This window comes from Mirounga leonina, unplaced genomic scaffold (assembly GCF_011800145.1).
Source record: "Mirounga leonina isolate KUSES-001 unplaced genomic scaffold, KU_Mleo_1.0 Mir_418, whole genome shotgun sequence".
Classification (NCBI taxonomy): Eukaryota; Metazoa; Chordata; class Mammalia; order Carnivora; family Phocidae; genus Mirounga; species Mirounga leonina.
In genome coordinates this window covers 22,598,470-22,624,059 of record NW_023270739.1, presented here as the reverse complement: position 1 = coordinate 22,624,059, position 25,590 = coordinate 22,598,470, and the positions used below count along the sequence as shown (strand labels likewise).

General features: G+C 44.4%; 1 protein-coding gene and 1 pseudogene across 1 annotated transcript in view; one reads left to right on the top strand and one right to left on the bottom strand.

The window, feature by feature from the left end:
- Positions 1–16,434, bottom strand: part of TMCC3 (transmembrane and coiled-coil domain family 3) — a 72,133-nt gene extending 55,699 nt beyond the window's left edge. The window contains exon 1 of the mRNA XM_034987832.1: positions 16,240–16,434. Coding sequence (XP_034843723.1) covers positions 16,240–16,317 — 78 coding nt within the window. The 5' untranslated portion in view covers positions 16,318–16,434. The remainder of the gene's footprint in view (positions 1–16,239) is intronic.
- Positions 942–2,151, top strand: LOC117998881 (annotated as a pseudogene).
- Positions 16,435–25,590: the final 9,156 nt, after the last annotated feature.

Here is a 25,590-nt window from a genome sequence, read left to right as displayed (position 1 = left end):
TTTCTTAAAAACAAGTGGCAGAAATCTGATGCAAATATGGCAAAATGTTACCACCTGTTAATCTAGGACGTAGGTATATGGGTATCATATTTTTTAAATGTTTTTTTCCAGGTCTGACGCATTTAGTAATTAAAAATAAATTTGTCTACTATTTAACCAGAACTATGTGGTTAATGATTTGATATGGGTTTTCCTCATGCTCAGAAACATCCTTCCCTCTGCAAATCTGGTTTTACTTTTTTAAATATGGTATAAATTGTGGTTTCTGATGGACCATTTCATTACCTTATAAGCTTGGAATCTGATGTCACTGCATTTACTTGCAGAGAACATTAACTTCAACCTTAATTAAACAATCAAAGCAAGCATAAACTTCAGAAAATTAAAATCCACTGAGAATTTAATAAGCTAGCCGTCCTAGAAAAACATCCAGGCTCATTTCAGGCTATTGTGTAAATAAACTAAGGAGCAATTATTTTTTTTTTCTTTTTTAAAGATTTATTCATTTGAGAGGGGGAGGGAGGGTCCAAGGGAGAGAGAATCTCAAGTATACTCCCCACTAAGTGCAGAGCCTAACGACACAGGGCTCCATCTCATGATCCTGAGATCAGACCTGAGTGGAAACCAAGAGTCGGAAGCTGTAACCGACTACGCCACCCAGACACCCCAGGAGCAGTTAAAGAATCATTTACTAACAAAGCAACCATGATTTCTGAAATGTCCAAAGTATCAGAAAATATAAAATAATCTTTGTATATGGATTTAGTGTCTCTGTCTTTCAGAAGTATATTATTCTTATTTAGCAAATCTGTTACCATTAAAATTACCCCATATGTGCAACAAATTATTTCAAAAAGGAAGGTTGAGAAGGCATGAATATCTAAAGACAGCCATAAAAACACGAAACTAGGCTGCCTGGAGACGGCGGGAGCTGTTTCGCCATGGCGGCCGGGCCGATCTCCGAGCAGAACCAGGATGCCACTATCTACGTCGGGGGCCTGGACGAGAAGGTGAGTGAACCACTGCTGTGGGAGCTATTTCTCCAGGCAGGGCCAGTAGTCAACACCCACATGCCAAAGGATAGAGTCACAGGTCAGCACCAAGGCTATGGCTTTGTGGAATTCTTGAGTGAGGAAGATGCTGACTATGCCATTAAGATCATGAACATGATCAAACTCTACGGGAAACCAATACGGGTGAACAAAGCATCAGCTCACAAGAACCTGGACGTGGGGGCCAACATTTTCATTGGCAGTCTAGACCCGGAGACTGATGAGAAGCTGCTTTATGATACTTTCAGCGCCTTTGGGGTCATCTTACAAACCCCGAAGATTATGTGGGGCCCTGACACAGGCAACTCCAAAGGTTATGCCTTTATTAATTTCACTTCATTTGATGATTCAGATGCAGCTACTGAGGCCATGAATGGGCAGTATCTCTGTAACCACCCTATCACTGTGTCCTGTGCCTTCAAGAAGGACTCCAAGGGTGAGCGCCATGGCTCAGCAGCTGAACGACTTCTGGCAGCCCAGAACCCACTCTCCCAGGCTGACCGCCCTCATCAGCTGTTTGCAGATGCACCCCCTCCACCCTCAGCCCCCAATCCTGTGGTATCAACATTGGGGTCCGGGCTTCCTCCACCAGGCATGCCTCCTCCTCGGTCCTACCAACCCCCAGTGCCGCCTCCTGGAGCCCTTTCACCTGGGATACCCCCAGCCATGCCCCCACCACCTATACCTCCTGGGGCTGGAGGACATGGCCCTTCACATCCTCACCCATTCCCACCAGGTGGGATGCCCCATCCAGGGATGTCTCAGATGCAGCTGGCCGACCATGGCCCTCGTGGCTTAGGACACCCCCATGCTGGGCCCCCAGGCTCTGGGGACAGCTACCACCCAGACCGCCACCCGGAATGCCTCATCCTGGACCTCCTCCAATGGGCATGCCCCCTCGAGGGCCTCCATTTGGATCTCCCATGGGTCACCCAGGTCCTGTGCCTCCACAGGGGATGCGTGGACCTCCTCATGGATACACTGGGCCTCCACGACCCCCACCCTATGGCTACCAGTGGGGGCCCCTCCCTCCACCCCGGCCCACCCCCGGCCTCCAGTTCCCCCTCGTGGCCCACTTTGAGGCCCTCTTCCTCAGTAATTTCTCGTTCTTTTGCCTCCTGTTCTATCTTCCCAGTATCTTTTCAATTCCATGGACCAATCAGAGTTGCTGTAGCTCCCTGTGGCTAAGGCACTAATCCCTCTCAGGCCTTTTGTTTCTTTTTCTTAAGTGTAATGTTTTTCACAGGAGGTTTTATTTTTTTTCTATGTTGGTCCTAAGTGTTTTACAAATGCACAGAGAAAATAAAACTAAACTCCTTGTTTAAAAAAAAACAAAAACAAAAAAACCCCGCAAAACTGTATCATTCATTTCCCATTTGCCCAAAGAAATAAAAGCACTAAACAATGACTGTTGGAATGGTGGGCTCAGTTTGCAAAACTGTCCCTCAAACATCAACAAGGCTGAAGAGCTCTCATTTTAACTCTAAGTCTTGCTTTAAAAATAAGAGCGTAGGGGCACCCGTCTGGCTCAGTCTGTGGAGCATGCAGCTCTTGATCTCAGGGTGGTGAGTTCAAGCCCCAGACTGGGTGGAGAGGTTACTTAATAAACAAACAAACAGAGATGTTAGTAAGTAAGTAAAAATAAGAGCTTAATTTGAGCCGTATGTAAAAAAACTCTCTTGCCATCAGATCATTTTAAGTGGCCAGACTCCTAGTCAAATTTCTCAGCAGTAGAATTTAATATGCTCCCACTCACCCAAATAGCAGAGCATTTCTGAGGGCTGGAAACAGATAATGATTGGGTATAAGAGCCCTCACGGCTTCCTGGTGGTAGCGGGACAAGAATGAATGAAAGAAGACTCTTGCTTTAATTTTGCTGCCCACTTACCCAACAGATGCCAATTCAGTGAGTAGCTCTAAATTGCTCAGTACAGGAGGTAAACTTTATACAACAAATATTACTTGATAATTGCTTAAGTCAGGAGGTTTTTACAAGCATGATGCCTTTCTCAAATGAAATAAATAAAAGCACTGAGCCTGGGTGGCTCAGTCGTTAAGCGTCTGCCTTCGGCTCAGGTCATGATCCCGGGGTCCTGGGATCGAGCCCCGCATCAGGCTCCCTGCTCCGTGGAAAGCCTGCTTCCCCCTCTCCCACTCCCCCTGCTAATGTTCCTGCTCTCGCTGTGTCTCTCTCTGTCAAATAAATAAAATATTTTAAAAAATAAATAAAAGTACATTCATTCCACCTTTAATATGCTCTTGGGTCAGGTTACGAAATGTTAAGTGTTAGTTTCTGGACACAGACAACAGGTTTAACCTCCCTCTGTGTCAAATGCAAAGATTATAAGGTGAGCCGCTCAATCATTAACACAGGTGCACATAACAACCCCTTAGCAAGCCACAGGGGTAACTTAACAAATTAGGATAATCAAGCCAAAGAGAGAAACAGCTTATAACCTACAAATACAAAATCTGGTTGTACTCACTATCCTAACATGAGTGACGAATCCACTTCAATGTCCTAGGACGAAGACAGCACAGGGCACAAAATCTATTTACTGAGTGAGAGGGGGATAAGCTGGAAAGAGGTCTCTGCCCCGCAGAGCACAAAGTTAGGCGATGTAAGTATGTAAGTATGTAAAATACCTGCTCTTCCATCTCCCTAGCTGGGATGGTGGACTACAGGTGATTAAGGCAGCAAAGCCGGATGAGGAAACAACAACACACATTCTTCATACTTTAACAGCTTCTGCAAACATGTGGAAGGTCAGGTTTCTACACTAAATAGAACTTGCTGACAGGCAACATCTAGTTCAAAAGAAAGAACTGAAAGCAAAATTTTTAAAAAACAACGAACTTCACCATCTCTTCCCCTCTACCTTTTGGCCTTTCCTTACTGTAAAGAACACTGGAATCGTGCCTATTTGAAAGTTTATAAATGCATGAGCTAGAGTTCTCAAAATGCTCATTCCAAATCCTGGTTTGGGGGGGCGGAGGTGGATATCAATCCAGAATAAATGTACTAAGACTATAACCTTTGATTCAATAGTTTAAAAAAAAAGTTTTAAAACCCAGAGAAAAAGTAGAAATTTATAAAAATGAAACTATAAATGTGGACAGCAGTGTATTTTTAAAGGCAGCTAACTGTGCAAAGGGAACCAAATTCTAAATAGGCCAAAGACTGGGGCACCTGGCTGGCTCAGTCAGTAAAGCATGACTCTTGATCTTAGGGTTGTGAGTTCGAGCCCCATGCTGGGGGTGGAATTTACTTAAATTTTTAAAAAGTGAGCCAAAGATAAAATTTATTAAATCATAAAATGTATTAGAAGAACATGGTGTTTGGGTTTTTAAAAGAATCTCAAAGGCCACCGTAAGAATGACACAAATCCTATAAGCCCTGAAATTTTTAAATTTCTTCATGGCAAAGTCTGGTTAATATTTATTCAGTGTTTGCTAGATGTAAGGCTCCATGCTCAGCATACACACAACGTATCATTAAAACAGTGTAGTAGGGGACGCCTGGGTGGCTCAGTCATTAAGCATCTGCCTTCGGCTCAGGTCATGATCCCAGGATCCTGGGATCGAGCCCTGCACAGGGCTCCCTGCTCAGCGGAAAGCCTGCTTCTCCCTCTCCCACTCCCCCTGCTTATGTGCCTTCTCTCGCTGTGTCTCTGTCTGTCAAATAAATAAAAATCTTAAAACAAAACAAAACAGTGTAGTAGGTAGAATTCTAAGATGGTTCCCAAGATTCCCACCTGCTGGTGTACATACCCTGTATGATACCCTCCCCTCGTGCACGAGCAAGACTTCTGAATGTGATAGGGTTTCACTCCCATGATTAGGTTATGTTATACAGCAAAAGTGAAAATATTTTGCAGATATAATTAAGGTTCCTAATCGGTTGACTTGGGTTAATCTGCGTGCACCTGGCCTAATCAGATAAACCCTTTAAGAGAGGGTCTAGAAGAAGAGACAAAATGCAACAGAGTTGGGGGCTCTCCTGTTGGCCTTGAAGAAACAACCACATTATGAGAGAGCCAAGTGGCAGGGAACAGTGGGCAGCTTCTGAGCTGAGGGGCTCAGTCTTACAGCTGCAACGATCTTAATTCCGTAAACAACCAGTGAGTTTGGAAAAGGACTGCAAGCCTCAGACTAGACTGTAGTCCTGGCTGACACCTTGATTTCAGGCTGATGAAACTCTGAGCAGAGGATGCATACAGCAAACACTGAATAAATACGAACCAGATCCTGCCGCAGGTAAGCTGTACCTGGATCCCCAACCCATGGAAACCATGAGATTAGATAAACGGGGGTGTTTCAACTTGCTAATCTATGGCAATTTCTTACATAACAGTAGAAAATACAGTGAGAAATGATGAACTGGAGAAGATGTATGTGCAATACAACTTATTTAATAAGTAAAAAGCTTCTACAAAACAACTTAAAAGATTAATAACCCACTAGACAAATGGCCAGAATATATTAACAGTTCACAACCCAAATGTTTAAGTATGTGAACATATGATTAACCTTTTGTACTAAGTTACATAAGATGTAACCACTGGGAGAATCTGGGGGAGGGATACATGGACATCTCTAAACCATTTTTTGCAACTTTCTGGGGGTCCGTGATTATTTCAAGATAAAAACTTTAAAATATGATTAACCTCATTTGTATCAGGAGAAGTATTAATTAAAATGAGCTACCAGTTTTCACCTATCAGATGGGCAAGAATCAAAAAGTTTTATAATACACTGTGTCAGAAAGATGTGAGTGGAGGCATGTTCATATATTGATGGTTATATAAACAGTATCAGTTTATATATATTCACTGCTGCACCCCGCCTCCTAGTGTTGGACAGAGTAGGTATAGTGTTTAATTTGGCAATATCGTAACTTAACATACACACACTCTTAAGGAGCAATTCCGCTTTTAAGAATTTAGCCTACTAACATATTCTTCACATGTGCAAAAAGAAGCATGTCCAAGGGCAGTCACTGAAGTGCCTGTAAAACCAAAAGTCTAGAAGCAATATATGTGTCCTTTAATAAGGTAATAATTAGATAGATTATGGAATACCCATAACCTGGAATCCTGTACAGCAATTTTAAAATAAGGTAGGTTAATCTGCACTGATATGGCTCAAGAGTAGAATATGTCTTCCAGCTTCTCAAGAAAGTGCAATTTTACAACATACCCACATTCCCTCATTCTGTCAGTATTTACAAAGCCCCAACCATGTACCAGGATCCACGTGTAGATAAATGAACACAATCATCCCCTCCCATGTGAAAGAATGGAGCAGGTGCCCACAGGCATAGAGGGGAGCCAGGGGAAACCACAAAGAAGGAAGCCAGAGTTTGAGGGCTGAGAATGGGTGAAAGACAAAGGTCAGATGAGAGACTCTGGGTGTCAGGGGAAGAAACTGGGATTCTGTCCTTTGGAAGGATGAAGGATTTAAAGCAAGATATTCACAAGACATCCTGCAAAGCACACATTTACTGTTAAAAAAAAAAAAAAAAAGGAGTGGTGCAGTTGAAGAAGTTCATAATCTGGAGACCATCTCTGATTTCATTAGCGGTATTTCGAAGTATCTCAACTTGAGTGCTTGTGGTAAGCTGACTCACTCTAGCACACCCCTTCAGCTCATGCCTGAAGACGTGCTAGTTCTTATAAAAACATGAGGACTGCATCAAGTCCTCTTCAACCCTGCCATTTTGTGGGATGGATTCAAAGGAGATACTTCAGACACTGTCTTCATCTGGAGAAATACTTATCAGCAGCCTTCTCAAGCATCTGGACATGCTTCACTCCGCCATCTTCCTGACTAGCTCTACACCCAACAGTTAAGAATGGAATCGAAGCAGCAAACTATTAAGCTCCATTTCTTCGATCTTCCTTTCAGCCTTCTGTGCTTTTAATGGTTGAAGCTTTCAAGCACTTGCCTGATGCCAATACACAGCCTTACTGAATGGGCCTCAGATTTCCAGATAAATTAAAATCTATGCCAACGAGAGATTCGGTCTCAAATACAGGCCACCTGTTCCAATTAGTGAGATTAAAATAGTACCACTGACTATCTGAAATTGAGTTCCACACCTTCTGGATTATCACAGTATCTTCACAAAGATGGGAAAAAGGGACTACTGGCCCCAACACACAGATGCACACACTGAAGTAAATATGTTGAGGTGCTAAAGCGTAGCTTTCACTAAGGGCATACTTTATTTTTGGACAAGAACTTATCTCAAAATTTCTGTGGAAGGCTGCAGCTCAAGGCACCATTTAATTTCCTTACAACAAGCCTACATACTCATCTTAATTAAATTCAAGTTTACTTCAGAACAACACAGAGCTGAAATTTCTTTTCCACCCACTTTGTCCTTGCCTGAAATTCCCAGAGTCCTTATAATTCCTGACATTGCACTCTTTCGCCCAAGGCCTTCCATGGCCTCAGTTTCTCTCAGGTCATGAGAAGATGGGAGATCTGGCCAAGAACAAGTCCCCCTTTTCCCAACCTCTTCCACATATTCCCACCTGGACAGGCTGCCTTCAGATCACCAGAGTGGAGCTTCTGTTCATCTCCACACACTCAAATTTTCACAATCCATGAAAAAAATACTTCCAAGCATCTTCTAAGTCGTGGTTCTAAAAGAAGTATTTCTAAAAGGATGAGGAGAGATGATACAATACAAACACCCAGTGTTTTCCAAAATGATTCTGAATTATTTTCAGTGGCATAAAACGAAAGCAGTAACAGAGAATCACAGTGAGCCAGTGATTCCCTTGAAAACCACCCGCAAGACCATCCAGGTGACTGGGCGGGAAGAAAAGTCTCTGTTCAGGGCTAGCAGCTCGCTGCTGATGGTCCAACAGAGGCTCATCCTTGTAATCTCGCACTGCAAGCCCTCAGGGGGCACAGGCAATATTAACTACATGGGAACATTGATACCTTAAAAATAAATTTAATTTTGAAGGAGTGAATGGCTTTGGAAATATTAAGTAAATCACCATACAGGTGGTAAGAAGCTATGTGTAGGTGTGGGAATGACTGAAGTTTGGGGAATTCTGTGGCGGACACAAGTGACTCAATGTCAGAACAACAGCTGCTGCAATGGGGTTCCTCACACCACTTCTCACACTTGTTCCCAGGGCTGCTAAGTGGAGGAGCGGACAATCAAGTCTGACTCCAGAGTCCATACTCTGAACCCTTCGTCGTCTTCAAATCCAGAAGTAAACTAAGAAAGTGAGGCTGGGGATAGAGAGGCAAAGGTGGTGGAGGAACGGTAAGAGGTAAACCACCGGATGTGGTGGGTAAGGGATGGGGGGCGCTGAGGGAGCTTCCCGGACCTCCGATTTGGGAATATGCTGGACAGGGAAAGTATTCCAGGCTCCAGGCAGGGGGGTGGGGGGATCTGAGAGAACGAATGAAGTCTGGCATGTAGACTTTGAGGTGCCTGCGGAACATCTAAGTAGAAATGCCTTTTATTATGTGCTAAAGCCACACCTTACTCCCTGGCTGTGGAAGTTTCCTTCAGGGAGGCACGTCACTGGGGACTGGCACTGACGTGCCAATGGATCCTATCCCTGTCTTCACCCCAGCGCTGGGGCAGATGATTGTTTCTGTGGCGAAGAACCAGATGATGTTTCTGGGGTGTTGCATGAAAATTACATATGCTAAAAACACTTGGTGCTGGAAGATGCCCTCATTGAGAGTCTCACAGGAACAGAAAGCTTTGGGGGCAACAAACACCAGGTTTGAATTCTAAGTTATAATGTGTGTGTGTGTGTGTGTGTGTGTGTAACGTACTCCATGACTGATGCATCTGGCTCATGTTTTTTCCCCAATATCCTATCCCAACATGTAGAAGGTAAAGACAGAGACGAACTCATTTTGCAAAACTTTATTTCGGGGAAAAAAAACAACAATAAAAAAAGAAAAGATCATCTTTAGTAGTGGCAACAGATCTCCTGCAGCTAAGCAGTCTAATACAGGAAATGTCACACCCTCTTCACCCTAGTCCCACCAAAAATCTGCAAACAAATTAATAAGGATGATGATGTAACACTGAATCACTCAAATTCACTTTTTCTCCACCTGGAAAACTCATAAAATGTAAAATCTGTCCATCAATTAATTCTCTACAGCAAATAATTTCAAATTCTCATTCTACTTAAATTTTGAGATATGTATCCTATATAACTTAGCAATTAGCTTGGTATCTAAAAATATTTAAAACCGTTTTCTGTTAAGGAATTCTCATTTAAGATAGAAGCTGGTGGGCGCCTGGGTGGCTCAGTTGGTTGGGCGACTGCCTTCGGCTCAGGTCATGATCCTGGAGTCCCGGGATCGAGTCCCACATCGGGCTCCCTGCTCAGCGGGGAGTCTGCTTCTCCCTCTGACCCTCTTCCCTCTCGTGCTCTCTGTCTCTCATTCTCTCTCTCTCTCAAATAAATAAAGTCTTTTTAAAAAAAAGATAGAGGGCGCCTGGGTGGCTCAGTTGGTTAAGCGACTGCCTTCGGCTCAGGTCATGATCCTGGAGTCCCGGGATCGAGTCCCGCATCGGGCTCCCTGCTCGGCAGGGAGTCTGCTTCTCCTTCTGACCCTCCCCTCTCTCTCCTGTGCTCTCTCTCATTCTCTCTCTCTCAAATAAATAAATAAAATCTTAAAAAAAAAAAGATAGAAACTGGTATAATGGTTATATATTATTAGTTACCTCATTAGTTACCTGTATTAATTACCTCATTTCACTGGTTACAGTCTGCCTAATTGTCACTTTTCTACTTCTACAAATGGAATGTTCTGGAGTTTATGTCTACATTCCCCTTTCAGTTCTAACATGGTTCAAACCTTTGAGTCTACTTTCCAGGACTGTGCCCTACACATTGAGAAGCACAGGCCCTCGGTCCAGGGAAGCTGAAGTCCTACCAGGTGATCTGCTGAGGCAGACTGTGACTCGGACTGTCACAGGAAGAACCAGCCTTGTTGTGTTCTTCAACTGTTCATGCTCTAGAGACCAAATACCAGGCTGGAAGATGGTTCTTCACTGATGTTCTTTAATCATGAGCTTATTTAACAGCCTTTAAGACTTCTCCAAACTACTGGCAACAATCTTGTATCACAGGCACTGTAAAAAGTTCATAAATTATCACTCTAAACCATTCTTCATCAAAAGTTCATTGGGTACAGAAGACGATACACAAAGGACCGGCAAAGCGCTGTGTTTCTAAGACTCCCGAACACACCATTTGGCTAGGCACCCTGCAGAAGCTGACCACACCCGTGTTCAAGGCCTCGACAGGTTTACGAAGACTGAGCTGCTCTCCAGTATTCATCTCAGAGGCAGAAGCCAGCAAAGTGGGTAAAATGCAAGGTCTGCAATTAGATCTAGGCTCACCAGATCCTAGCTCGACCATTTCCTAACAGCCACAAGACCTTGGACAAATAAACTGCCCGGGCCTCAACTCCCTCATCTGTAAAAATCAAGCTATAATAGGATATTATGAGGATTAAGGAGATAGTGCATCTGAAGCGCTTAGCATTGCACCTGGGTTATAGTAAGGAATTAGCACAGGTTAGCTGTTAACACTGTTACTGCATTCTTCTTTTCATCTATGTTCTGTCTGCCTCCTTACAGAGGAATAATCATTAAATACACTGTTTTCCTTCAAGCAGTAACCCCCTCCCCCCAATGGAAGCAGTTGGATCATGCATGGATCATATATCCTGATGTTCCTTTTCTAAGGCATGTAAAGTCCTCGTTCTGATTCACAGTACAGTGATTCATGGTTCTCTCCCTTCTCTCTCAACCAGCAGCCCCCCCCCCCCCCCCCCCCCCCACTAAAAACAAAAAAACACAAAAAAGAAACAGCAGGGCTGAAAGCTGCAGCCTGTCCTCAGTCAAGACATGGGCAATTTCCATCCAGAAAGATCAGGATGATTTCTGACCTTAAGAGCAGCCCTGGAAATTCAGGCCGTGGGTCTTACAGTCCAACTTGGTAGCAGCTGTCCTGGTATTCAAGAGCGGATGTGACAAGCGCGTGTGCTGGCGGCGGGGGGCAGTTTGTTCTCCTCTGAAGGGAGAGCCCGTGAGCCTGTAGCAAAGCACAGCTCAAAATACACCCCATCAATCTATCCAACCGGAATTTAACAAAAATCGGACTTGAGACACTCATCATTATTCACCGTGCTTTTAAAGAACTCTTTAGAATAAAACAGATCACTGATTCAAAGTGTACTCACACAGCCCTCCACTCACTGCTCCACCAGGTCAGGGGCCCCCGGGACAGAGGTCTGTGCCCGCTCACTCTTGTGCCTGCCCAGGAAGTGAGCAGGCGATCGTCAACTTATTACATCACTGCCCAACCATTTCCACTCTGAGAAGGGCTATGACATCCTCTTCTCCCTGACTGCTTTTGGCCATTACTCATCATGTAATTCAAAGTCTATTTCCAAACCACAGAACACTTAACGAGGAACTACAGGTAGCCACCATGCCCAGATGTTAGAGACCTCTGTACTTATTACCATTTCCTCCTATAAAATAGGAGGGTATTTCCTGGGGCCACAAGTATAAATAAAATACAATCACCAGATATTAAGCCTCCAGAGAGACCAGGCTGTCTGTTCCATTCACCGTTATATTCCTGATGCCTACAGTGGTCGCGAGCATACAGAAGGTGCTCAGCAAGTATTTGTTGCATGAATGAAACCTCTTGTTCTCAAAGTGCCAGTGTCCACAGTTTATAAACACGTAAGTGACAAATATGTAAACAGTCAATGTGATAAGGAACATATGATGGAAGAGGGACAAAATGCTAAAAATGCCCAAGCAAGTCTATTCTGGTCACAAAATTAGCAGTCTGCCCATTTTCAAGCTTATGACCACTTCTTATATAGTAGCAGCAAAAACAGCTACCATCTACTGAGTTCTTTCTGGGTACGTGTTATTTTATAGATGTTACTGCATTTGGTCCTTCTAACACCCCTGGAGTGGAGAAGAGGAAACTAAGACTTCGAATGATTACGGGGTCCGTGGGGGCACTAGTACAAGATCTGTCGTCTGGGGGCTAGCGCATTGAAAGTGGTCCTCTGGGTGGAATACTCTGGTCCTTGCGGGGAGGATCGATTGGGGCTGATGAAATCCGAGAGCAACGAGGAAGCTAGTGCGCCGTTACCAATTCCGGAGGTCAGACGTGGCTAAACTGAGGTGGGAGATGACTGGGGCACGTGGGGAGTAAGGTACCAAGTCCCGAGAAAAGTCCCAGAAAGACCCAGCGGAACGGCCGACAGATGAGAGATGAGGAGGAGGGAAGCACTCAGGATGACTAGCGATTCTGATTAGCAGCGGTACCAATAGAATAAGAAAAAAAGTATTCACCTTACACAGGGATAAAAACATCTAACCTTGAGTGCACAGGACCGCTTTTTGTTTTGGGTTTTTTTTTTTTAAACAAATGCTCTCTCGAGATCACTCCCAGAAGCAGGGACTATTATCACCTCTGTTACAGACAGGGAACTGGAGGCTCAGGAAGGTTAGACCTTGCCCCAGTGCTCACTCGGCTGGGAAATGTGAAGAGCCAGAATATGATCCAGGTCACCTGATTGGAGAGCCCCAGCTGCTGACCATTATCCACAGGTGGCTGAAGGTGCCATTTTAGAACATTTAAAATTAGAACAGAAATTTAATTCACTAATTAATAAAAACCAGTTAATATATAGGAAGCGGACTGCCTGTATTCTTAAAAAGATGACAGGCTTTAACTATTTAGGGCATGAAAAAAAAAGTAGGATTCGAACTATGCATGCTCTTCCTTTTAAAGTAGGGGATATTATTCTGTGTGTCGAGTTAGGATGCACCATTTCTGAGTTTTACCCTGACAAAGTTTAAAAATATGAATGATCCTGACTTGTCAGCTTAGAGATAATCACAGAATTCATTAGTTATATTACATTTTCACTGAGGGGAGGGAATCTAGGTTAATCCACCTGGCTGTAAAAATAGACTCCTGCAACGTTAAAATAGTACACTGCCTCATTATTATTCTAGTCTCAAAGGCTTAACCAAACTCAGCAAGAGAGATGTATATTTTTCCTGTTATCTCAACAGGTATCAATTTTGAACTTAAAAAATGACCATTCAGTAAGCAAGAATTTGGAGTCTTAGCCCCTTCCTGGGAGGAAACTGCACAGCACCTCCAGTTCTCATTAGAGTATTTTTAGGTGAGCTAATTTACCACACGAGTCCACAAAAGTGTTCTTTTAAAATCCTATACTAGAGGGGCGCCTGGGTGGCTCAGTTGGTTAAGCGACTGCCATCGGCTCAGGTCATGATCCTGGAGTCCCAGGATCGAGTCCCGCATCGGGCTCCCTGCTCGGCGAGGAGCCTGCTTCTCGAATCTCTAAAACCCTCCCCCCTCTCGTGTACTCTCTCTCTCTCATTCTCGCTCTCTCAAATAAATAAATAAATCTTTAAAAAAAAAATCCTATACTAGATGATTTATTGCCAAAGGGAGGCAACAAACCCCCCTTTGGCAATAAACCACCAAATAACACATCAAGAAATTAAACCCTAATACTGCCTGATGTTCTCCTTCTGCATCACATTCTCTGAGTGTAGGAGAAAGCACGTCTTTATAGCTAGATCTAAGAGTTCCACAAAACAGGAGCTAGGATCATCTGAAGGGAGAAATACTTTCTGCACAGGAAAATTGTTGGTGATTTTCCCTTCATTACAGCAGGCTTACTGCAGCCTTAAGAACAGACTCAAAATTACATCGGCCTCACTTGAGAAAAGTTCCAAGTTTACAAAATTTCCTCCAGTTCTATTCCTTGCCATCTGAACAGTAAAATCCTAAAAGCAGACAGTCAAGAAGTTTAAACAGGGATCTCAGCATCATTGCTACAAAACATGTAGTCACTGTCTGCTAAAGTTCTAGCCCTCCTTGGTCTAAGTTTGTCTAGTCCTCACTAGATTTCATTTGTCCAATAAGCTAATTTAGAATAATCAGTACATACAATGTCTAACTCAGGTTTAATACACAGTCTATTTAAAAAATCAGGTGTCTCGGGGCACCTAGGTGGCTCAGTCAGTTAAGCATCCGACTCTTGATTTCAGCTCAGGTCATGATCTCAGGGTCGTGAGACCCAGCCCCAGGTCAGGCTCCACGATGGACATGAAGTCTGCTTAAGATGCTCTCTCTCCCTCTCCCTCTGCCCTACCCCACCCCCAAAATCAGGTATTTCCATGCTAATAATACAAGGTAGTACGTGTAACATCATCGGTAGAACTTTAAAGAAAATAAGCAACTCCCTTCACGTAAGGTTGTGGTAGAAAAGGGATATGTAGCAATGGACCATTAGCAGAACCAGCAGAGACAAACTAAATCTACAGTTTCAATTACGTGTTTGCTTTGCCACTTTCCACCTAGGTAGCTGAGGTATGAACTCTATCACTACCATTTCACAGATTATGAAGAGTGAGTTTTGCAAAGTTCCATGAGTCTTGCCAAATCACCTAAATGAGCTCACAATGAGCCACCCATCCTTCAAAGATTACTAATCTTGTTGTTTACACAAAGATTATCACAGTTGTGACAAGAGAAACCAAGCTTCCACATTTTCAAGTCTGAAATTTCTTCTGTCAACTGCAACATTAATAGACTCCTCCAATTACAAATGCATTAGAAAACGATCTTCACCTTTCCTCCTCGTTAACTCTGTGTTAACCAGCAGTCATCCTTCCAACAATTTCTAACTTAGGTAACCAAAGATCTTTCGCCCATGTTTTCTTCCAAATGGCAGTTTATGGTTATTTTCATAACAAACTGTTACGAAACTTTTAAAGAAAATGCAGAACTTATCATGGTGAGCACTCTGTAATGTATATATTTGTGGAATCACTATTCTGCACCCCTGAAACTAAATATAACATTGTATGTCAAGTATACGTCAATAAAAAAATAAAGTGCAAAAAAGAATTCTTCTGGGGAGTAGAGGAGAGTGGAGTGGATGCAGTAACCTCCACCAAATAAGTTTAATCTGTAAAAATTTACACCATTCTGTTAATTCAGTTAACAGATACTAAAGGAAAAAGAGATAACAGGGACTAGTTACTTCACTTCTGGGATAACTGATTAGTTCTCCGAATTATGACTAAACTCCCAAATCCCGCACTAGGGGCTGAGCTGCATTGGTCGCTCTTGCCACTTTTCCCGTCCAGTGGTCTCTGGATCTTGGGGGATGGCAGGCCAGAATCTGCGCAAAACTCTAGCTGTGAACTTTACACCGCGAGGCTGACGCTCAAATACTGAGATCTCGAACAAGCGAGTAGTTAGCAAAGAGCACCTCCAGGTAGCTTTGCCAGAACAAGCGCCAGGGAGGAGGACGTCCTGTTTCTCAAAGGCACTTCAATCCGCCGCGGGACTGAACGGCCCAGGAAGGCAAAGGGACCCCCGAGCCGGCGGGGGCCTCCGCTGCCGGGAGGGACCGGCGCCCAGGCTGCGGCCTCCGTCTTTATTTTGAAGCACTACAAGGCTCGTCTCTGCTGCTTGCTCTGAAGAGCTATTTTCGCCCACAGCCAAAATCAGCAACAGCAAATTCCACTGCAAACAATGGAGAGGACGCCCGCTCGGCACGGCTCGGAACTCCGGGGCTGCCGCGGCGAAGGCTGACTTTCCGCTCGGGCAGAGCCGGGGCGGCCGCCGCGCCAGACCGGGAAGCCCGTCCGCCGCCGCCGCCGCCGCCGCCGGCCCGCGCCCGAAACCCCGAGGGCCGCGGAGGCGCGGGCAGCACGCGAGGTCGGGAGGGCGGGCGCGCCGTCCCACCGGGGCCGCGGCTGGCGGGATCCCCTCGCGTCCGGGCACCGCGCGGCGGGCGCTCCCTGGCGGTGGGTGGCGGAGCGCGGGGCCGTCGGGCACCCCGGGCGCCCGGGTCCGGCAGGCGCGCTGGGAACCCAGCGGCGACGGAGGGCGGGGTCGGCGGGCTGGGCTCGGCTCTGCCCCCGACGCCCCCACCCCTTCCCCAGCCCCTTCGGCGCGGACCCGTGGCGGGAGGGACCCGGGGAGGGAGCGAGGCAGGCGGCGAGAGGCGGGCAGCGAGCTGGCGAACACCGGCGCCAAAGCCCACCCGGCCTCGCCCCTCGGCCCGGCGGCCCCCCCACCGCCGCCCCGCCCGCGCCTCTCACCCGGCTCTTGCAGCGGTGGTGCCGACCCGGGTCGGAGTAGGTCCGGTCCACGGTGAGCGCCGTGTCGCTGCCCGGCATGTCTGCGCTCGCGCCGGCAACTTTCCCGTCTCCCCCGGCCGCCGCGCCGCGAGCCGCCGACCGTGCTCGGGCTCGCCCCGGGGGCCGCGGCCGAGGGGGCGGCGCGGGCCGCTGCAGCTGTTGCCGACTCCCGCGCGGCTGCCCTGCGCCGCCGCCGCCGCCGCCGGGGGTGGGGTGGGGGTGGGGTGGGGGTGGGGTGGGGGAGGCGGAGCCGGGACGCCAGAGTCTCCTCCCCCTTCCCCTCTCCCCGCCTCCCCATGCCCGCCCGCCGGGGCCCAAGACCCTGCCCCAGGTGCAACTTCTCTTCCTCCCTCGCTGAAACTTGAATCCACACTCTCCCACACTGGCTTCGTTTGCCTCAAAATTTGATTGACATCTACCCTATCTGTGGGCTTATTTGTATGTTTAGGATAAAAGATGGATTTCTGGCAAGATGTTGAGGCTTGCCTTAAATGCTTTCTTTTATGTTATTTTTTTTATTCAACATGCACTTATTGGGCATCTACCATGGGCCACACCCTGGGGCGGGGACCAGAGGTTTTGGGGTTTTTTTTTAAGCCCATGTTTTTCTTATGATCCCGCTGAGCACAGAGCACATTTCCATTTAAACAAAGGTCTATGGAGGTGTGTGTTTTAATTTTGTATATGTGGTTCCTACTTGGAAGTCAGTATATATATCTTTTCCTTTTAGTATTCTCTGTTCCCAGTGAATAGTCCCTGCCCACAAGAAATCTGGGGTCTAGGGGCTCCTGGGTGGCTCAGTCGGTTGAGCATGTCCAACTGAGGTGATGATCTCAGGCTTGTGAGATCAAGCCCCCGACTGGGGGCTACACACTAGACGTGGAGCCTGCATAGGATTCTCTCTCTCCCCTTCCCTTGGCCCCTCCTACCCTCCCCCACACCTCAAAAACAAATTTGGAGTCTACAAAAGACTGACCAATGAACAATTAAATATGTTACCTAAGCCAACATTCAGAACACCTGGTCTGGTTATGAAGGGTGTACTGGTGGGAGACTGAGTTAAAAATCTTGAAACTGCAGCTGCCCCAAAGAGAACTTGAGTTAGAGGGCCAAGTAACAAGCCTAGAAGGAAGGGAGCGTATGATTCTCCCCTTCAAAGCGTTGAGGGGGAGGGTCTTGCAGGCAGAAGGAAAATACTGAGCATAAAACCAAAGGTCGGTTTGGAAAACTTACCAGTTTAGGGGGTAACAGGAACAGGAGGACACAAGAGGAAAAGTATATGGAGACCACGTGGTTGCCTGGCTCTACTTTCAGGGAGAGGAAGTTCAGCATTATTGTGTGGGTGCTGGGCAGCTGCTAGCGATTTCTGAATGGGGAAATGACAATATCAGGATGGAAGTTGAAGGACATCTATCTGATAGCTGTGTGAAATCCGGATTAAAGATGTGTAAAGGACACTGGTTAGAAGACCACTGCAAAAAGAGAACCACCTAAATGTCCTTCAGAAGGAGACTAAATAAGTAAAATATGATCCATCCATCCAGTAGAGGATTAAGTAACTGTAAGATATAGCTACAGAAATATCTCCAGCATACATGGTTAAGAGAAAAAAGTAATGTGCAGAATAACATATATAGTATCCCACCATGTATGTAAAAACAATATATGTATATCCTTATATATGCATAGCATATTTTTTCCGAGAGGATAAATGAGAAATGAGGGACATAGACAAGAAACTGTTGGCAGAAGAGGGCCACATACTAGGTGCTTGAATTTATACCTGTGAATGGATGAACAAGTCACTCCCATGAGCAGCCCTCTGGAGTTCAAGCCTGACTCTTGGGGAGGGGAGCCACAGTCATAAGTGAGCAAAGCAATAAGAACCATTCCAATAAAGTCAGAGAAAGCCACTGACCACGGAGAAATTCCCTAGGGACTCTGAGATGCAACTAAAGGTAATATAAAGGAGTGGATGTCCCCAAAGAACCAAAGAAAAGCTACTGGACTGTAAAGACAGGTGTCTAAGTTCATCTAGAAAACACGGGCTCTGCTGAGATTGGGGAAGACTCTGACTGCGGCAGAATCCCCACAAACAGACTTGAATATCAAAGGAGAACAGAACAGTTGCTGCCAGGTGGTTGGACCAAACTGACCTTGTTCATGTGTTACTATATTTAAACCTGGGATGGGGGTGCCTGGCTCACTTAGTAGATCATGTGACTCTTGATCTTGGGGTTATAAGTTCGAGCCCCACGTTGGGTGTAGAGATTAGTTAAAAATAAAATCTTTAAAATTTTTTTAAAAAAATAAATTTGGGATAAAATGGAAGCCACATGCCTACCTAGGTAGCTAGAAGAAAGGAATGGGAGATTTATTTTTCACTGTATATGCTTTTTAAACTTGAATGCTTTAATTGTGAACATGTATTAACTATTCAAAAAGTAAAATAAAAAATATATTTTTAAATAAAGAGGGTAAAATCATTAAAATTTAAGAATAGAAAACTCCATATAAAACCATTCAAGAAATGAAATCAACAGTTTAAAACACACCCCCCCTAACATGCCCTGCCCCCCAGCTCCCAAAAGAAAACATAACTATAACTATCCAGAGAGTTTTTCAGGCAAGTCCTTCCAAAGCAGAGCAGAGAGATACCAAGTGTGTGTGTGTGTGTGTGTGTGTGTGTGAGAATTAGAGTGGCCAGAGAAGACCTCCCTGATAAGGTGACATATAAGCAGAGACCTGAGAATTAAGGAAGCTAATATGTAGATAAGTGAAAATTTCAGACAGAAGGAATAGCAAGTACAAAGGCCCTAAAACAGGAACATTTTGGGAGTGTTCCCCCAAAAAAGTGAGGAGCCCAGTAATCACTGGAAAGACAGTAGATGAAGTCAGAGACATTTCAGAGACCTGATCCTATAGGAAAATTATTTAGGCCATTTTAAGAACTTTGACTTTAATTCTGAGGTACACGGGAAGATTTAGACAATTTTAAGCCAAGTAGTGGAGTGGCATGCTCTGCCTTTTCACTTGGGGAAAAAAAAAATCCATACCTCATAGCATACACAAAAATCAATGAAAGACCTGAAGTAGAAAAAACACAGCTTTTAAAACTGCCAGAAGAAAATGGGATAATATCACTATGATCTTAAGTCATCAGAAGCAGGTCACAAAGAACATAAACCATAAAGATATGACATTAAATTTTTGAACTTCTGCTTATGAAAAGAAATAATAATAAAATAAAGATAAGCCACAAACAGAACTAGAGTTAAAAAATCAGTGTGGATGAATTTCACAGTCAATTACTAAGAAACAAACAAATAAAAAAAAACCAAGCTGCATGAAAGTACATGAAGATTCCATTTGTGTAAAGTTAAAAAAACATGAAGAATAAATGCCATTTTTATGAGAACAAAGATTTATAACTGAAACTATTAAGAAAAGCAAGAGCTTGGGGCGCCTGGGTGGCTCAGTCGTTAAGCGTCTGCCTTCAGCTCAGGTCATGATCCCAGGGTCCTGGGATCGAGTCCCACATCGGGCTCCCTGATCGGCAGGAAGCCTGCTTCTCGCTCTCCCACTCCCCCTGCTTGTGTTCCTGCTCTCGCTATCTCTCTCTCTCTGTCAAATAAATAAATAAAATCTTTAAAAAAAAAAGAAAAGCAAGAGCTTGAAAAACAAATTTCAGGATAGTATTTATCTCTGGTGGGGGGATGAACGATTCAATGGGAGAGAGGTAGAAGATGATAAATAAGGCTCTATTTAACAAATGACTATTGGTACACTGACTGTGTATTCATTCACACACACAATGTTTCCAAATAATTTAAAATTTTAAAGGCAACAAAGACTCAGGGGACAGATGTGATAATGGCATCCTTAATCCTGATATGTAAATCACCAGTTGGGGTATCTGCTCAAATAAACAAATACAATAGCACATTTATAAGTGTTAAAGCTTAGTATAAAAGCAAGATAGTCTGTTACTATTAAGTCGTTATGCCAACTTAATCTTACAAAGATCCATTCTGAAAATCTATCAAAGTCCATCTCTGGGCTTTCCCCCCTCATTTACCTGAGACCCATTTTTTTCCAGCTATTTAAGGCTGCAGCAAGTATGCTACTCAGGTGTGTTTGTGTTTATAATATGTGTGCACACAACTTTAGAGAGGCCACACCTAAGTGGAGTCCCTGACAAAGCAAGGTTGGGCTTTAGAAGGTGTGTCAGTGGGCACATACTTTCCATTTCTATACTGTCTTAGTGTTCCCTAGTACTCCGTCCTGGAAATGCTGACCCTCAATGAGAACGATCAATTAAAACTTCATTAGGCTCACTTAAATGTCAATTAGCTGAGGATGTCCTTTTTTAGGTCACTTATTTCATAAACTAGTTAACCAAAAGCTGCTCTATGGGACATTCATACAAAATAATATTTTTAAAAACACAAATTAAATAGCACAAGAGCAAGCTCCCCCCAGAAGAAAGATAACAAGCAGAGCCGATCACCATTTGGCTCTCCCACTGGGAAGCAGGACCCAAGTAGACCCTGTCTCTACCTTTGTCAGTCCCTGAGAGAGAAAACACAAATGTTTCCTGTCAAGTTAAGAATTGTCTGTGCCTCGGGGCACGTGGGTGGCTCATGGGTTAAGCGTCTGCCTTTGGCTCAGGTCATGACCCCAGGGTCCTGGGATCGAGCCCCACATGGGGCTCCCTGCTTGGCAGGGAGTCTGCTTCTTCCTCTCCTTCTGCTGCTCCCCCTGCTTGTGCTCTCTCGCTCTCTCTCTCAAATAAATAAATATCACGCTTTAAAAGTCACAAATGCCACCTTATCAATAAGGAATACGAAGGTACAAAATCTAGGGTGTAAAGGAAGGATTTACTTCCAAAGTGTACGCAGCCCAGTAAGGCAGCCTATGCTAATAAGCACCAAAGAATTAGATCTGGCCATCTGAGCTGCAGTAGTTTAAAGTTTGGGATGACAAGAAAAGGCTTAATAAAAGAGGTAGGGTTACACTTGACTTCTGTCGCACGTATTTGTTGTTTTTGCCTGCCCAGCATGCAGCCCTTTAGTCTCAACAACCAGTGGCTGGATTTTTCTTTCGGGCCCTATCCGACAGCCAGCCTCCACTTAAGAGGTTCAGGTAAGGCAGACCACACCCCACATCTGCCTACAGGGAGAGGCACTCGATCCGGCCTTGGCCAATCAGAGGGAGTCGCTGTGGCTTGTGCCCGACAGGCACCTGCCCCAGTCGGAGCCCATAGGAGTCACCCCTGAGGCTTGCCACAACCACTGGGAAAGAGCTGTGCCCTTGCGTAGGCCTTGCTAAGCTGGTGCAACATAAGCCTGCTGCGGGGGTGGGCCCCCTGGCCACCACACAAAGACAGCCCCCCAGGAAGAAAGCAGAGCGATGCAAGCGGAAAGATTCATTACTGAATTATGAGAGGACTAGATCCAGCTCTTCCCATTATCTGTTTCTGCATGACAAATCACCCTGAAGTGTATTAGCTTACAACAGCTCCCATTCATCTGCCAGGGATTTTGCAAATCTGAGCGGGCCTCCAAGGGGAGTGGCTTTTCTCTGCTCCCCATGATGCTGCCGGGGGCTGGAGAATGCAGGATGGCTTCACTCATTGGGCAGGGGTGGGAGGGGTGGGGGGTTGGGGCTGGAATGCCTGGTTCTGGCCAGCTCTGTGTCTGTATTTTTTTTTTTTTTAAAGATTTTTTATTTATTTGACAGAGAGAGACACAGCGAGAGAGGGAACACAAGCAGAGGGAGTGGGAGAGGGAGAAGCAGGCTTCCCGCCGAGCAGGGAGCCCGATGCGGGGCTCGATCCCAGGACCCCGGGATCATGACCTGAGCCGAAGGCAGACGCCTAACGACTGAGCCACCCAGGCGCCCCTGTATTTTTTAATAAAATATTTTTATAGTCTTGTGTTTTCCAGGGTTCCCCTCTCTCCATCAGGGTAGCTGAACTTCTTCACATGGGGCCTGGCTTCCAAGAGAGCCAAAACTAAAGCTGCCAAGCCTCCTAAGGCCCAGCCTAGAACTGGCAGGTATCACTTCCATCACGCTGTATTGGTCAACATGAGTCAAAAGTCCAGCCCCAGAGGTGCCTGGGTGGCTCAGTCGGTTAAGTGTCTGAGTGTTGGTTTCAGCTGAGGTCGTGATCTCCGGGTCGTGAGATAGAGCCCTGCATCAGGCTCTGAGCTGGGCATGGAGCCTGCTTAAGATTCTCTCTCTCCCTCTCCCTAGGCCCCCCCTCCCCACCTTGCCAATCTCTCTCTCATAAAAAAAAAAAAAAAAAAGTCCAGCCAGCTCAGAGAGGAGAAATTGTACCCACCTCTAGATAGAAGGAGTGGTGTGCACATACAGATATGAGAGAAACCGCTGGTTACTATTTTGGTGGTAGATCCATCACACCAGACGTAGCTAGACCCCCTTTCCAGTTATATGAAGAAATGCTTTGTTTTTTTTGCTTAAGCCAGTTTCAAGAATCCTGACTAACACAGCATTCAATGCTGGCTATGAGTAGAAAGAAGATAAACAGAAGGGTGGCATTTCAAGAGAAGGCAACAAGTGTGGATAGCCTGAATAGAGGGGAGTGAGCAGAGAACCCCAGGGAGGGCACAGAGTTTCATCAGGTCACTAGCTGGACAGCCTTCCTTGGTCAGTCCATGCCAGATGACCTTGTGGACTATTAATCTTAGTCTGTATTTCTCATTTTAAAACAAAAGCTATTAATATCTTATCATGTAATGTGAATATTTTATGGGATAATTTATATGGGCACTCCCCAACCACTAGATTACAGGTTACCAGAAGAAAAGGACTATGCCTCTTAGGTAAATGTATTTTCCTGATGGTCCCTAACACAGTATCATGTATTCAATACATACTTGCTGGATGATGGATGAACTCAACATTCATTAAATGTCTACTTATTTTCCAAGCACTGGGGTTTAAAAAATGAGTAAGACACAGCAAAAGGTAGCTTCTGCCCTCAAGGATGAATAATATACAAGAATGAAATTTGCTGAATAATGAATGTTACCAATTTTCAGATACTGACTAGTTACTGAAGTTTGTGAATTCTCCAATGACTTACTGCGTGCTGATGGTGTGACAGGCTCTGTCTGTTCTTGGTGCTGGGAATATAAAAATGAGTAAGACATGGTCCAATCCTGAATCCATCTAGACAGGGAGACAGACAGTAAAAAAAAAAAAAAAAAAAAAAGTTGCTATAGATATAAAGATAGCTATGTCCCTGGCTATAAAACGGGCCATGGCTCTTGATGAATCTCACCTCCTTAGGTGTTACAGGCTTATCACATCATTACAGCAGGGAGAAGGAAACAGACATAAAACAAGTCTGACTTTAAAAAGGGATAAAAATGTAAGCCTCTTACAAAGTAAAGGAAAATATATTTCCTTTCATATTCTATTTTGATTTAATAGTACAGGAAAGTGTTCCCTCTGGGAGAAACATACAGTAAGCTTTTTTATTTTTTTTTCCTGAGGATTTAAGGACAGAGAGAAAAGAAAAGAATAAATCAGTATTTAAAAATTTATACAACTAGCTTGAGGTGAATGCATGCTGATCATATATATATAAACATAAATACACACATATATATGTGTGTATATATATATATATATATATATATGTTTATTTTGAGGATCAGAAGCTTCCAGGCCTGATGCATTTCCAATTGGAAATGACCACTTTTTTTCTTTTTTTAAAAGATTTTATCTTTGAGTAATCTCTACACCCAACGTGGGGCTTGGACTCATAACCCCAAGATCAAGAGTCACATGTTCCACCAATTGAGCCAGCCAGGCACCCCTGGAAATGACCACTCTTAACATTTATATTTAATTTTTAACATAGCATGTTCTATATGACTATAAGAAAACAATCACTGTCATTTATTTAGCATTAGCAACCATCTGGCAGAGAAGCCCAAAACTTCTAAGATTTTCTTAAAAAAACAAGGAAAGCAGTAAGATTCAACTCAAGCTCTACAGGCTGGTGAACTTGCCTTCTGATTTTCCCTTGTTCAGCAAATGCAACAATTCCATGCTAGTGATTTCTCAAAAGCAATGAATCTTAAAGAAGATTCTACAGGGGGCACCTGGGTGGCTCAGTTGGTTAAGCGACTGCCTTCGGCTCAGGTCATGATCCTGGAGTCCCGGGATCGAGTCCCGCATCGGGCTCCCTGCTCAGCGGGGAGTCGGCTTCTCCCTCTGACCCTCCCCCCTCTCATGTGCTCTCTCTCTCAAATAAATAAATAAAATCTTTAAAAAAATAAAATAAAATAAAAAAAAGAAGATTCTACAGGGAGGCTTCAACTGTTCTGGAAACTGGTCTCTAACATTGTCTTCCCTATAGAATTGAGGCTACATAAACAAGTCCAAAAAATGCATTTTACCTCATCAAAATAAAAAACTTTTGCTTTGTTTTTCTTTTTAAGAGGATGAAAAGACAAGACATAAATGGGGAGAAAATATTTGCAAAACCATATAGCCAACAAATTAGTTGGATTAGTATCTAGAATACAAAAGAACTCTCAAAACTCAACAATAAAAAAAAAATAAACAATCCAACCAAAAATGGACAAAAGACATGAAAAGACATTTCACCAAAGATGATACACAGATGGCAAATAAACACATGAAAAGTTGTTCAATGTCATTGGCCATCAGGGAAATGCAAACGAAAACTACCCCTATACACCTACCAGAATGGTTAAAATACAGCGATAGCACTAAATGCTGGCAAGGACACAGAAAAAGTCAATACTTCATATGCTGGCAGGAGTGTAAAATGGTACAGTCTATGGAAAACAGTCTGGCATTCTCCTACAAAACTAAGCATGCAGGGGCGCCTGGCTGCCTCAGTTGGAAGAGCATGAGACTCTTGGTCTCTGGGTTGTGAGTCCAAGCCCTATGCTGGATGCAGAGATTACTAAAAACAAAAAAAAGAAATCAAACAAACAAAAAAGCTAAACATGCAAATACCATATGACCCAGAAACTGTACTCTTAGGCATTTATCTTGGAGCAAAGAAAACAAATGTTGACATAAAAACCTATACACAAATGTTCATATTAGCTTTCTTCATAAAAGCCCCAAACTGGAAACACCTCCGCTCTTTTTCAGCAGGTGAACAGTTAAGACTGTGTGGGGCATTCATTCTATGGACTATGGCTCAACAGTAAAAAAGGAACAAGCTACCGCTAGACAATGACTTGGGTGAGTATCAAGGGAGTTATGTTAAGTGAAAAAGCCAGTCCCCAAGGCTACGTA